General features: G+C 35.9%; 1 protein-coding gene across 6 annotated transcripts; it reads right to left on the bottom strand.

The window, feature by feature from the left end:
• Nucleotides 1–1,264: 1,264 nt before the first annotated feature.
• LOC114413741 lies at nt 1,265–15,017 on the bottom strand. Of its 6 annotated transcripts, none has more exons than XM_028378280.1 (11): nt 13,544–15,014; nt 13,207–13,464; nt 11,406–11,648; nt 10,969–11,115; nt 9,351–10,744; nt 6,297–6,370; nt 3,608–3,689; nt 3,409–3,534; nt 3,116–3,222; nt 2,504–2,661; nt 1,265–1,761 (listed from the first exon to the last, which is right to left on the bottom strand). In XM_028378280.1, the coding sequence occupies exons 1-11, from the start codon at nt 13,982–13,984 to the stop codon at nt 1,522–1,524; spliced, it is 3,270 nt and encodes a 1,089-aa protein (XP_028234081.1). In that variant the 5' UTR covers nt 13,985–15,014; the 3' UTR covers nt 1,265–1,521. The 6 variants fall into 6 exon arrangements, 3 of the variants coding, with proteins under 3 accessions (XP_028234081.1, XP_028234082.1, XP_028234083.1); XR_003666974.1 differs by having other exon boundaries at nt 1,561–1,761; nt 3,116–3,212; nt 13,544–15,017; XR_003666973.1 differs by having other exon boundaries at nt 1,626–1,761; nt 2,504–2,675; nt 13,544–15,017.
• Between the last annotated feature and the right edge of the window lie 817 nt (nt 15,018–15,834).

Below are 15,834 nucleotides of genomic sequence, written 5' to 3'. Positions count from 1 at the left end.
AGTTGTTTTAGGGGTTGGACCTGAATTAGGAAGGTGAATTCCTAACGGATTCTTCGGAGTCTAGGACTTGGGAGAAAATACACTCGATTTCAGTGCTCCTTTAAGTCTATGTTGATTTCATATGGTTGGAGCATTCTCGCAAAAAGTGACCTGACTGGTCACCTTATGATTTTACCTAGTGAGAGTGACCTGACTTACCAGTGTGTGGTCTGTCTTGTCATATACTTCTAGGCGCCCGACGAAATTTTTCACTGACATGATACGACATTGCATATAGAATTGAGTCTTAGTGTATCTGTTGCATAATGCACGTGTAATGATATTTGTGACTTGTTATGTGATTATGTGTAATGAATTGTGTAGTGCGAGATGTTGTGTTGTACTCGAGATGTGTTGTTTTGAACACATGATTAATGTGAAGGTGTGGAATGTGATTTTATAATTAAATCCTTAGGACAAATGATGTTATGCAATGAATGATAAAATGATGTGAATTGTATATGTGGGTGTGTGTGTTTTCGTTTATATCTACCTATTTAGGAATATAATAACTCACTTCCTGTACGTTATTTGTGTTTGGATCTTGCGATGATCTCGAACCTTGTGTTCGTGGAAACAGATGATTAGGTGGATGATTTTAAAGAACCTCGTAATAGAGGATATTGAGACACAATGCATTGGGGCATGAGTTTTTATTTCAATTAATGATGTTATTTTACTTTATTTTATTTCACTACTTAACCTGAGTTCTTTTGTTAACTTTAACAACCTTGTTCTGAGTCGAATATATTTTTAATAAGTTTTATTTGATAATTGTAAAATGAATGTAATCCTTTTACCAACGTGAATTTGTGGACGTGATTCAAATAAAATTGGTTTAATTAAATTTCATATTTTTTATATATTTTTCTTATTTATGTGTATGTTGAGGTATAAGATGTCATAATTTGCATTTAACCAACCAATAGGAACAATTTTGTGGAAACATTAAAATTAACATTTCTGGGAACAATGTTTCCAATGAATGTTATTTTTTAAATAATAAATCAAACATAGGAAACAAATATTGTCAACTTCAAATTCCTGGAGAGAAAAAATTCCTTATATCAAAAGCCCCTTATAGTCATACTCTATTCAAATATACAAATCTCATCCTATCAGACAATATCTAAGTTTCATGGCTAGGTTGGCATCTTGAGAAAAGAAACAACTACCTTTAAATTTAAAATTTTCTCATCACTTTTTTTTCCATGGAGAGCAGAGGTAGGGAGAAGCAAGACAAAAAAAGGTTAATAACCTGTAGTGATACTGTACAACTCTATACATAGAAAAAGAACAACCTTGGTCAAAAAAAGGAAAAGAAAAAGAACAGCCGCTGGGTGCATATAAATCAAAGAATATAAGGAAGACAACTATTACAAACTCAACACACCATGCAAGCAAACTAATTGAAAATGAAAAGAATATGAAAACAAAAATCAAATGAATGAAATTAATATGAAATAACACAGAAAAAATGCTTTACGATATACATCTTACTACCAAAGGTGACCCCGTTTCTTTTTCATGGATTGCCTTCAACAATGACACAAACTTCACAAGGTAATCTTTAGAGAACCACTGAAGCTTCAATTTACGAGACCGGGGAACAGTATTTTCATGATTGACGGTTTGAAGGTTCATTTGGGTAGATGGATGGAGTTCTGCCAATGGACAAGTCAGACCTAAAGTCACACAGCAGCTGCCACCAACCTCAATAACCTGGAAAGAATAATATAACATAATACAATAAGCAAAACAAAAAAATTGATCAATAATTGGGTGGGAGGAGAGGAGGAAGAACAGCCAATGTTCCATGTTATAAGTGGGAACAGATTTTGGAAATTAGGCTTAAATCTGTTTTTAATCTCTAAAAATATGGTTAAATTTGGTTTTAATCCTCTACTTTTTCTTTGGTTAACCAGAGGTACATCTTAGACTTCTTATTTGACATCCAACTAATCCTCTTTCATAGGGTTGGCCCATTTTGAGATAAAATGATACTTCCAATTGCAACTCCATACCCAAGCCGGGGGTTGAATCCTGGATCTTGGTTAAGGGATCCAAGTATCGAACCACGTGTGCCGACAACTTTTGGTTTTAATTCTCTAATTTCAAAAAATAAATTTTACATTTTTTAAAATGTTTTCTATCATTACTTAGTCGTGACATGACATGAATTTAGCTATATCATATCAACAACCATTCAAAGCTGGCAATATATTTTTTTTTTTTTGAGGATTAAAACAATTTTATCATATTCATAGGGACTAAATATATTTTACTCTTAAAAATTATTTACTCATGAAAAAGGATGTTCCTCGCATCTTCCATGTTATTGATCATTATGCATTGCTTTATAAGGAGGATTGTGGGATGACATCAAGAGTTCAAAATCCACTGATTTTGTCTTTTTCTAATGTCAGGTATTTCCGGTGCTACGTAGCCCCAAAAATATACTTACCATCTCAGTAATGTCAGCAATGGAGCAACATGAATCAATTCTGAAATATGGAGAGACAGACGCATCTGATGATAATGAGTACAGCTGCTTAAGATCTTCAATGCATAAAAGCACATTCCCTCCAATCACAAAGAGTGATCTCGAGAGCCATGATTCCTCTGTAAGTTTAAAACTATGGACAACTTAATGTCTGTAAAATAATAATTAATAAAAGAACACAGTTTGAAGACATTTTAAAAAGATTTTTGCCCAGTCAAAAAATAAAAGATCGTTTCTGAAACCTTCAAGAGGTAATATTAGTGAAGGTAAAATTGAAGAAAATTCCCACCAAAAGTGGATTCACACAATCATCCAATCAAATGAGTAACTCATTGATCCTACTTCCTCCCATCTAAGGAAATAATCTTTTGCAATAAGGCATTTCACATCTAGTTTTGAGAGATCTTTTATATAATATCATCTTTCAGAATTCAGAGCAGTAAATTAATCTCGAAGAAGGTTTGACAAAAAAATAAAAATTGACTGCCGTCATTCTCATTAGAATAGAAAGGAAAAAGAACTGTATAAAATACTAGAGAGTTCACAAAAAAAAAGGACTACAGAGAAGCTTACCACTGCCATTTTTACAAAAGAGGAGCACCATTGCATACTGATATATGCTCACATTTGAACCACCACATATTTGATTGTCAAACAACTCAACCTGGACCTGCTCCAAACTGCCATTTAAATTTCCACAATGCGCCTATTATAACAGGAAGAATTGAAAAACAAAAAAAAAAAAAGAAATAAGATATATTCTTAAATCATATCTATAGAGCAATTAATAATATCAATACTTGCATAAAGACATACACCTTTTTAATATATGGATGTTTATGTATGAAGGGCAAAAGGTAAATCACCTTCTTATTGAGCATCTACCATTTCCACCACATGAATCAAGCACGTGTATGGTACATAGTAGTTCTCTTGATTTCTCAATGCTTCTTGTTACAAAAAGATACGTTTCCCCATTCTCAAAATTTACCCTGATGAGCCAAAAGAATTATACTCAGAAAGCTACTGCTTCTTTAGTTGATGTAAGTATACAAGTTAACTAACCTTAACACCTGAAGTCCCATTCCTACTAGCACCTCACAAACTTCTTCAATCTTGTGGCAACTCAAAACACTCAAAAGTGTTCCTGGATGGTATATTAAAGAGGGATTCAATAGCTACATAAGCAACAATGAACACAGAAAGATTTATAGATCAATTTAGTTGAATTAATATGCATTTCTCTATTTTGTTAAATTAAAGGAGGGGGGGGGGGAGGGGGGGGATGTTAAAATAAAAGGGGTGTTCATTTTTCAAGCTGCTAAAACATAGATGAAATATTAGCAACTTGGCAAGTATGAAATGCCGTTATTCACATTCAAAGGAAGTGAAAATTAAGCCTGTTAAGGGTTCATTTGGTTAAGATTTTTGTAGAATTGATTTCAACAACAACAACAACAACAACGCCTTATCAAGTACCATACTTCTATCCAAATCATTAAGTTCGAGATCCTTTTTGATAACCTTTCTTATAGTCTTTTTGGGTCTTCCTCTGCCTCAAATTGTTTGCCTTTTCTCCATCTGGTCTACTCTCCTCACTACAGAGTCTACCGGTCTTCTCTCTACATGCCCAAACCACCTAAGTCTATTTTCCACCATCTTCTCTACAATAGGCGCTACTCCAACCCTCTCTCTAATAGCTTCGTTTCTAATTTTATCCTGTCGAGTCTTACCACACATCCACCGCAACATCCTCATCTCCGCTACACCTACTTTATTCTCATGTTGGCTCTTGACCGCCCAACATTCTGTTCCGTACAAAATCGCCGGTCTTACCGCAGTCCGATAAAACTTTCCCTTTAGCTTGATCGGTACCTTTGCATCACATAACATCCCCGATGCTTTTCTCCATTTCATCCATCCTGCTTGAATGCGATGATTCACATCCCCTTCAATTTCTCCATCATCCTGTATTACAGACCCAAGATATTTAAACCGTGTGACTTGAGGGATAATATGATCTCCTATTTTCACCTCTGAGTTAGAAACCCTCCTTCTTTTGTTGAACTTACATTCCATATACTCCGATTTGCTTCTGCTTAAGCGAAAACCATGTGTTTCTAGAGCTCGTCTCCAAGTTTCCAACCTCTCATTCAACTCCTCCCTCGACTCTCCAAGGAGGACTATGTCATCTGCAAAAAGCATGCATCTCGGCGCTATCTCTTAGATTTGTTCCGTGAGGACATTCAAAATTAAGGTAAAAAGGTAGGGGCTAAGGGTTGACCCTTGATGCAAACCAATTGTGATGGGAAAATCGTCTGACTCTCCACCCTGTGTCCTAACACTAGTCGATACCCTATCATACATATCTTGGATAGCTCGAATATATGCAACCCTAACCCCTTTCTTCTTTAGAGCTTTCCACAAAATCTCTCTAGGCACTCTATCATACGCTTTCTCCAAGTCAATAAAAATCAAGTGCAAGTCTTGTTGGTCCATGCGATATTGCTCCATCACCCGCCGTAATAAATAAATCGCTTCCATGGTCGACCTTCCCGGCATGAAACCAAATTGATTCTCAGTAACTTGAGTCTCCTTTCTTAATCTCCGTTCGATCACTCTTTCCCATAATTTCATGGTATGACTCATGAGCTTGATTCCCCTATAATTTGCACAATTTTGTATATCCCCCTTGTTCTTATAGATTGGCACTAACGTGTTTCTCCTCCATTCCTCCGGCATGCGTTTTGACCTCATAATTTCATTAAAGAGTTTGGTGAGCCACTCAAGACCTCTATCTCCAAGAGTTTTCCACACTTCAATAGGTATGTTGTCTGGTCCCACCGCCTTACCGTTACTCATTCTTTTCAACGCTTCCTTTACTTCCTGTTTCTGAATCCGACGATAGTACTTATAGTTCCGGTCCTCTTCTCTTGTGTCTAGACTGCTAGAGTCATATCCATATCCATCATTAAATAAGTTGTGAAAATACGCCTTCCACCTTTCCTTGATATCTTTTTCATGCACTAAGACTTTGTCTTCTTCATCCTTAACACACTTTACTTGATCCAAATCTCTAGTCTTCCTCTCTCTACCCTTAGCAAGCCTATATATAGATCTTTGTAGAATTGATTTCAAAAGAATTAATATTGAAAGCACTGATTTTAAAAGAATTGATTTGTGATTTGAGATTATTTTAAAAATTAGCTTAAAAGAATTGTTTTTGTTTTCATAAAATAAAAGTAAAATCATCCTTAGAGGTAATAAAATTAACAAAAGGAACTAATGTAAGCTTAAAAGAAACAATCAAATAAAGAGACAAATTGTACTGTGTTGTGCTAAATTATCAATATGCACATTTAGACAGAACAAAAGTTAAAGTTCCCTGGAGTTGCTGTCATGAATTAACTTTTACTGAATTGTACTGTGTTGTGCTAAATTATCAATATGCCCATTTAGACAGAACAAAAGTTAAAGTTCCCTGGAGTCGCTGTCATGAATTAACTTTTACTGATGCAATATCAAGTCTGTTTTCAGCCAAACGTGATAAATGCAATGGAACTTCATTTTAACAAACACAAATGGCAGTTTGAAAGAGGAGACAATTGTTAACCCCTAGAGCAGAAAAGGAGGTTCATCATTTTAGAGAAATTAACATGATAGGCATGAATAAAAGGAGACAAGTAAATCTAATAAAAGTGAAAGAAACAATTAAGTTCCTGGGGCCAACAAAAACCAAAGGCTATGGCCTAACCTGACCCATTAGAAGCAATGTTGATTAGTAGCAAATAGAGCTTCTTATGGCTGCTCAGCAATACTGCAACTTCGCTGCAAAGGGGAAAAAATTACATGTGCCATTTCAGGAATGTGCAAAATTTTTAGCTTATAATCACCACAGAACAATGTGGAAAGGGATACTTTAAATAATGATCATATCTAAAGTGTTCATTTTGGAAAGTATCATATAACCCATATGGTAGATACCAGTAATGGATCTAGAACTTTTGGGTGGTCAAGGGAACCTATGAAGAATAGAAACAGAAAGAAGTACAGAATCTTTTAATACCAAAATAACTTGTATCATGTCTTTATCATGACACATTTTAAATTATAAAAGACCAATTATGAAATATGCTTTAAAAAATTTCAAATTATTTTATCTATATGATTGAGGACGAGCCTAGCATTGCGGTAAAGTTGTGCCTTGGAAACCTTGTCATGGGTCCGAATTTGGAAACAACCTTTTTGCATATGCAATGGTAAGGTTGCGTACAAAGACTCTCCCTCATATCTTTGCCTAGCAAGGAGCTTTCTGGCACTAGGGTAGGTTAATACAGATATTTAACAACAATCAACCATAAAGTCACTACTTTTACACATAATTCAAAATTTTTTTTTGGAAGGCCACATAATTCAAAATTAAAAAGAATTAAGTCTTACTTGTTGATTCCATTCTAAATCATAATTAGTTTCACATGATTACTATTATTATAAAAAATGAGTTATCTTAAATAATTATTCACTATTCCTTTCAAATTAAAATATAATTTGAGAGCATCATTTTTTTTGGGTACAGCAAAACTTAAGTATTGAGATACCTAAAGGATGGTGTTTAAGTCCTCTTCAATGATTTTACTACCCAATTTATAGAAGTTAGGTAACTATCCATTTTCTGTGTGGAGAAGATCAAGTCCTAGTCAAGAGAGTAGATCAAATTATGAGCAATCCAATCACTCAAGGCATAGAGAGACCCAAAAAACTATAGGCAAAAATCATTAAGAAGGATTTAGAGGTCAATAATTTGTTTAACATAACTAATGAAAGAACATTACAGCAATGTTTGATCAAATGTTATCGGCCCCAAATGGTGGAAAAAGACTAAGTTGTTATTGCTGTTGTTGTATCTATGGTTGTAAAACTCGAGTGTTCACTCATAAAGTTGTCCCAGTTTATGAGCATACCTTTCCAAATCACATTGACTCAATGCTGGAATTGTTTTGGGTAGGATCGCTCAAACTCGGATGCGATTGGTCAAAATTGCAAGCTCAAACCTCATTTTGCAAGTTCATGTCTTCACCAATGTTACAACAAAACAACGTAGAGTTGTGGCTAGACTCAAACATTTAGGCTTAGCTCTCTCGCATCCTCTCTCACTCAATTAGGGCTTATCTTTCTAGCGTAACAGTCCACATTTTGATGTGTCAAAGTCATGTCTCTCCCGCCAATACGGGTTGGCAGATCTAGACGAGTGTTCTGCTCACACTAGCTGTGATGTGAGTTCAATTTTTAGATTTCTCTTGTTGGTAGGTGATATGTAAATTCCACTATAGATTCTCGTTGAGGTCGGTGGTCTTCCATGGCCTTGCAAGGGGGTGTGCTATCCCTTAATTTGAACTTTTTTCACCAAAAAAAACAAAAAAGAACATGTCTCTCCCTTGACTTTCTCTTGCTCATCTCTTCAACTGTGTTGAAGTCATGTGTCTCCCTCAGTTGTGTCAAAGTCGCCTCTTCTCTCAAACCTTCCTTTGCTATTTGCGAAAGGCAAAAGCTCCTTCCTCGGTCATAGCGACCCATTCAACTCAAGTGAGCCCATTTTTGGTGAAATGTTTTCACTATGACTTGTCATTGATAAGCTCATTCACATTATTCAACACATGTAATTATAAATTTGATAGTTTTTGTTCCATTTCCTTAGTGGTATGCCTATTATTCTGACATGTTTTTATATATTATAATTATAATTATACTATATAACTATAAATCTCATGTTGTAGTCTTGGTCTCTGTGTGTGACTCACATAATGTCAGATATTGGTGGGTTTGGATCTTTGTGGTTGGTTGGCTACTTTGCTTTATTATGGAGTTAAAATGTTGAATGTTAAAGAGTATTGTGTTTATGTATATATGTCATTTATAGGGCTTTAATATTCTTTCTTATATTAGGTAACTTTTATGAGTTTAAGAAATTATGAGTCAAATCTACGGAAGCTCCATGAGTTTACTTAGACTCTCAAGTTTAATAACTGTTGAAAGGGTTTACTGTAATGTGTTGTGTCTTGGATGACCACACTTAGTCTTTATAATAAGCAAATAGAAACAGTATTGATTACATAGGATCAATCTAATAATGAGTAATAAGGACTAAATCCCTAATTACTATCTAATAATAAATAGGAGAATAAAATATAATCCGATAATAACATTGGTTGTATCCATTTTCCTCCATTTTCAAAAAATCAAATTTACAAATTCTTTTACACTTCTGACCAGTACACTTAACTCTTCCACCTTATGCATAAGCAAAATCTTAGGGTAGATAATAGATGGGAGGTTTCAACTTAAACACTTTGAGGGAAGGATGCCACTTAGACAAGTCCTGATATTTTACAACTCCTTAGAGTCACTGTCAAATGTAATTAACAGCAAACCATAGGAAAGTACCAACTGGTTGATGTATTGGAAAGATAAGAAGTGAAATTATCACTTATAAACAATACATGAAATTATGTGCAAGGTTAAACATTTGGTAATCAAGCAACAAAATATTCTCAGAATTCAATGAAATGGCCAACTGAACATATCCTAAACTTCATTTTGAAGATGAAAGATCCCCATGGGAAAATCATGCCAAAAAATTAAAACATTAAAACGTTCTGAACACTAGTTGAGTAGTAATCCTGAAAAAAAATTATGGAAATAACAAAAGAGACCCAAGCAGACAAAACTGCTTAAAATGAAGTTATTATCCATTTGATTCCTCCCAGCAAATTCAAGCAAATGCTAGTGAATTGAATCAATTGATAATTACCTTTCAATATAGTTTGTCTCCCTCTGAAGGACACAATTACAGCGCATACAATGACTACAGACCTCACTGGCTTCAGAATCAGCAATACTTGTATTGAAATATGTCACAATCAAATCATCATTCTCTTGGGTAGAGTAATGGTGCCCAGAAAATTCAGTAGAATCATCAATGTCCAATACTTGTTTTAAATTTGGAGAAATCTGTCCTTGACTTGTCTGTTCTTGTGTATGATCAGATGCATCAACATCTAAATTCTCTTCTAATATTGAAATAATTCTCTTGGCTTTTTTTCTAATTTTTCTATTCTCCAACAAACCAGTGTCCTGGTTAGCACAAAATGCACTCTCAGCATTGTCAGCACCAGCAGCAAAATCAATTGAATGCTGCTTAGAAGTTGGGTCACAGGTAGAACTAGATAAAGAATTTCCATTTTCTCTTGCATGAAGAATTCCTTGTCTTGGGTTGTAAAACTTTTCCTTGAGCTGATTTTGAGATAAATGACCATCAACACTTCCATTCATATAATATTTGCATGGGAAATTATCAACTTTAGGCACTGACAACTCAAATTCACTGCAATCAACATCACTACAGCTTGTGTTACTATCAAAAGATACCACTGAAAAGGAATCTGCCGACAGCTGCAAAATTTCCTCCACCAAGTGTTGCCGGCGATGAAGAAGGTCTTCTTGAAAATGAGGAGGAGACGTGGGGCAAGCAGATGATGACTGAGACCCAGATATATCATGAATGGTACTCAATGGTGAGAAGTTGACATTTTCAGTCATTCTTTGTGTTCCTTGGGTGGTAACGGTGTCAGAATGGGAACTTCTATTTTGTGAGAGAGAACTACTAATTCCCTCAAGTGAGGATTTAAGGCGCTCCATGTCCACTCCTCCTGAGTCAAAATGTGAAGCCCCACTAGCATTACCAAGCAAACCTCTATAGTCAAAGTGCTGTTGTCTATGATAACTAGCTGACATATCTACAAAAGAACTATCAGATTCTAAAATATTCATGCTACTGTCATCTCCCGAGGCTAGAACTGAGTCTGAAGCATATCTTGAGATGTCACCAGACTGCTCCTGATTTGTCTTCTTTCTGATGTAATTTTCTTTCTGATGATGCAGGGAAGTGCTGCCTTCCTTTCTAGTTTCTACTGATTTGTCAGAAGCAATATCCATCCAGTCTTTAAATTCCCTCAACCAATGAATAGAGCGCTCTTTCTTCATATGCTCAACTCTATTTATCAAATCTACCATTTCAGCTTCATTGTCAGATAAATCAGGATCCTCTCTATTTTGAATATCATTTGCACAAGAGACAAAGTCCTCGTCAGAACATATGCTAGTGGTCTCTTCATTTTTTATACTGACAAGACGAGAGACCTTTCTCTGCTTGAGAAAACAAGAATAATATGAAGTTAATCCCTATGTAGATCAAAATGTAAAGAATTTGATTTTTCAACAATGAGATAGGTAAATGTAAAGATGAAATTGGCTTCTCAAATTCAACTTTCAAGAAATGAGAATAATTAGCAACAAACTCAAGGTGAAAAATAAATAATTTAATGTTTTTCATTTATACAAATACATATCCAATTTCACTAATTACATACCCTTCTGATATTGCCACCTTCAATGACAGCTTCATCCTTTGCAGGCACATAAATCCCAAAACTGGCAGGTCGCTTATGCATACTGGCAATAATTATTTGTCTCTTCCAAAAATCACTAGTGTTAATTTCTTTCTCGTCTAACTTCAACTGATTAGCACAGAAGACCAGATGTAAGTTTAGAAAGAAGAAAATCCAAATGAAGATTAGAAATGTGAAGATAATATTAAACAGAAAATGCTACAAACTACAGAAATTATATGATATCTGAAAATGACATTGAGGTAAAGTGAAATTTAAAATATCACACACAACACTGACAAGCACACATATGGACAAACACAAATGAAAGCATACTGCACAAAGCGACAAACAAATAGACAAAGATGGAGACAGATAGTTAGAGCAGGGAGGGTGTGAAAGTAAACAATATAACTTACCCTTTCTGGATAGGCAAAGAAGCTGAATACTTGTGCTCTATACCATCGAGCACAACACAAAGGATTTCCTTCCAACCACAAGCTTTGAAGATATGGAAGCCCTGCAACAAACTCTAGCTCTGAAAAATTGGAAATAATATTGTAGGAAACATCAAGTCCTTCAAGTGACTTCAAATTCTCAATCCCATGCAAAGTAGTTAGAGCATTGTTCCTCAAAACTAGTTTAACAATATGACAGGAAACCTGCAAGGTCCAACAAAATTGTATATGGGTCTCCAGAGCAAATCCCTAAATGAAAGGCATACAACTAAAACAAAAGATATTAACTTTTCTACAAATAAATTGCTTTCATTGCATTTAAGGATCCTGTCATTCAACTTTCAATCCTGAAATATCAATTCATTTTCCATGAATCGCAGAAGTCAGCACAGCAAGCAAATAAAGACATGTAGTTGGCGAAATTAATGAAATCATTTAGATTTTCATTGTAAAGAGAATGTATGAGAACACAAAAGGAACATGCTTAAAATAAATATAGCACAGCAGTTAATTATGGGAATTTAGGAACAAAAACTATTTCTATGGATATACCCTGGCAAGTGTGTGGCATGTAAGTATCTACTCCTTATATGTTTTTGCATGGTCTGATCAACATGAAAATGACACATACAACATAAATGAGCTAGTGTCTAACCAATTTTGTTCTTCCCAACATAATGTGAACTTAGAAACTTATCCTATACCTATATTTACAAATTCTATTGATCCAATTCTGCAACATTTAAATTCCTCCCCTGCAATGACTCTCCCAATCAATAAACCTGGATACTGGGAGTAGAATTTAATGGAAAAAAATGATCAGGTTAGTTTCACTCAGAAGAATTCCACATAGCCAATACTAAATTGTTTGAATACGATTGTGCTAGGAACATCCAGACTAACCCTCAAATACTCAAAATAGAAATGTGTCAAAGCCCACTAGAACAATTGTTGTTCGTATCCAAAGACAACCACAGAATTAGTAGAATAGTAATAAGCAAAGGATGAGTAGTCCATCCAAGCAATGGTCTTAGGTTGGCTGATCCCACACCATTCTAGTTTCCACTAAAATCGTTACTAGATTGCTCATCACAGGATCAACTGGAGCTAAATACTGCATTTTCAATCACACAGTAATTACATGAAGTCAGCCTGAATTTTGAAAATCAAACCAAATCAACTTCATTTGGGATCCCATCACTTGAAAATTACTGGTGCTCTATTTGAGACAAATGCATTATTCACACCGAACCTAATAGCTTAAGCTTTGGGAGTGTTTCATCCTTAGCAAGTTACAGAAAAGAAAACCATATACAAGGTGACTAATATTCTCAATCAAGGTAGCCGGAGGAATAATCTTATCACAGCCAAGAAAGGAAGAATAAAATGATTTATATTGATGTTCACAATCTCAAAAATCTCAACTGCCATACTCTGTTAAATGATAACCGTTGAGAGCCTAATTTAAGTTACTATAATAAAACATACACAATTTTACTTGTGTTGGCTTTATTCTCAACAATTTCATGAATGGCCCATTTAACGTCTCAAACCAAAACATGTACAAATTCGTAGAGCAACATTTGAAGGATGACTTCAGATTCAGGAAAAAACCAAGACAACCAAACAAAAGAAACTCCAGTTTTCCAACGATACTGATACATAGAGTCTGCTAAACTGAAAACTCTAGTTTTCCAACATGTAATATAAGCTGCAAGAGGTAGCCATCCCAAGACCAAGACCAGATAACGAAACCACATACCTGGGTGAAGGGTGCAAATGTTCTCAAGTGATTGAAACCAAGGTCCAAATGCTTCAATTTGGTACACTTATGCAGATTATCTACCTTTGCAAACTTGTTCCTGCTAAGGTCAAGCGTTTCAACCGCAGGAAGAAGCTGCAGAGACTCGTCCATGAGAACCAAGCCATTACACGCACATGACACAAACGACAAGCGGTTCCACTGCGGAGAATTCTTCACCTCCGTTATCCTGCTAGCAAACACATGCCGCAGAGCATCCTACAAACACAAAATTCCCAACACTCAGCAAGAAAGAGAGCAAATAAATAAAAAGAGTCCAGAAAAGAAACAGACTCACGGTAGAGTTGTGGCAAATGATCTTCTCGAGTGTGTGCCTGAGCTCGAGCAAGCCTTTGGCGGCGGAAGTTGACAAGTCGCAACCCCTGAGCTCCAGAACCTTCAAGCGCCCAAACGGCAAGAAGGACAAGGGCGTGGGGTCCCTGATGGGATGAGGCAGAACCGAAACGATTTTCAGCGATGTGAGGAGGCGCAGGATCCGCCGGAGCTGCTCCAGGGCGCGGTGGTCGCCGAGGTCCGACACGTAGGCTCGGAGGTAGTCCACCGGAGCGCCGGCGAGGAGGCTTTCGAGCTCGTGCAGCGCCTCCAGCCGGGATTGCACGTAGTGGAGACCCGCCGGATTTAGCTTCAACACCAAGGCTCCTTCGATCAGAGGACCCGCCTGGTTCTCCACGAACTGCACCAGCTTCTCCAGGTACCGATCTCCGGTCACAATCTCCATTCTCCACCGATGAGGTTGCCTCGCACGCCTTTCACGCCCGAATTAGGGTTTGACGAGGGAAGCCAGCAATCGTCGCCGACTCCATGGAAAAAGAACAACAGAGAGAGAGAGAGAGAGAGACGCACAACAACAAGGAGAAGAAGTTCAGAAAGAGAATATGGAAATTCAGTTTAGAGGGGAGAGAGAGAGAAAGGTGGTTTGGGATTGGGAGGGATGGGCGAAAGAAAAACGGCCATGAGTAGAGTTGAGTTAGAGAGAGAGAGAGGGTGACTTTTTTTCTATCCGTTAAAATAGAAGCCACTATAAGTAAATTTATAAGAACTCCTGTAATTGTACATACTACTCACTGGAGTGAAAAGGAAGAAGAGTTGTAATGATTGAGTGTGGAGAAATTTTCAAAGGAACAATCATATTAATTGAAAGGCATGACATGTAGCGTGCATCCAGATGCCTTTAGTTCTGTTCACTTCACTGACCTGTCATATCCCAGGTATTGTCACACATTGCTTCAACACGATAATATCTGATTTTTTTGAAACAGAACCTCTTCATTCTCTACCAGTACTCATACCGGATAATATAGTTGTTAAATTATCTTCAATTCATTTTATTAAATGGTCGTTGTGGAGTACGAAACTCCCTAGTGGACCGCCGCCAAGAAAGCCAACGAGTCCACGTTGAAAAACTTAATCGAATCTGACGACGGCCGCGACGTCAACGTCGTGGACATCAACGGCCGCACCCCGCTCCTCTTCGTTGTCGGACTCAGCTCGGAGCCTTGCGTGAAGTTGCTAGCGAAGGTCGACACGAATCTGGACCAGCATGGCAAAGGTTCTCTTGGATCTCGGTGGAATCCCCAAGGTACACGAAGGTGCAGGAGATTCTGAAAGGGAGAGGAAAGAGTGAGAATTTGGAGTATCTTGTGGAGTGGAAGGACGGTAGTGCCAATGAGTAGGTGAAGGCAAAGTTTGTGGCGGAGGATTTGGTGAAAGACTATGAGGATGGCCTTGAGTACGTTGCCGTTGAGACGGTGCTTGCTAACCGCCTCTGATTGCACTATTCAATATTTAATAGACACATTATAAAGAGTCGATTTGAAAAGAAAAATTTATTAAAAATCAAATTCAAAAGTTTAAAGATAAAAAACATATTAAAATCATATTAAAATATATATTATGATTTTATCTTTAATAAATCATATTGTCTTAAAAATTTTAATGATACATTTATTAAATTTGAGAGTGAACAAAAATATTTTAATAAAATTGTCTTCTAATAAATATTAATTTTCTTAGAATACTCACTTTATTGTCAATGTAAAAATATCTTAAATATTAGTTATTTTGAAATGTCAGAAGTACTATTCTATAAAAAAAAATAAGATAAAAAATATTTTATGTACACCTAATATGATGTGATGAAAGAAAGATATAAAAAAAATGAGAGATGTGAATAATATATATAAAATTATAAGTGGTTCATGTATTATTATTTATGAGATAAATATTGTTGGACACTCAAATATTATTCTATACTTAATGAGAGAGGGAAAAAAAAGAAAAAATATATAGATATACACCTTGATAAAATTGATAATATGCTAATAAGAAAAAGGAAAAGTATTAATAGGGATTTTATAAAATTAGTGTTTAAAATCACCACTCAATTCTATTATTTCTCATGAGAAAATATTTGCATACCATACCATACCATACGGCATAGGCACAGGAACGATCATTAATTTCTTTCTATCAACGAAGTATCTTATTAGTTAAGTTTTTTTATTTTTCTAAAGTAGTTATCGTGCTTAACGCGGTGAACAGCAGTTTCCAATCCACTGCCAGACCAAT

This window comes from Glycine soja, chromosome 5 (assembly GCF_004193775.1).
Source record: "Glycine soja cultivar W05 chromosome 5, ASM419377v2, whole genome shotgun sequence".
NCBI lineage: Eukaryota > Viridiplantae > Streptophyta > Magnoliopsida > Fabales > Fabaceae > Glycine > Glycine soja.
The sequence above is the reverse complement of the archived record's forward strand: the minus strand, read 5'-3'. Positions and strand labels throughout refer to the sequence as shown.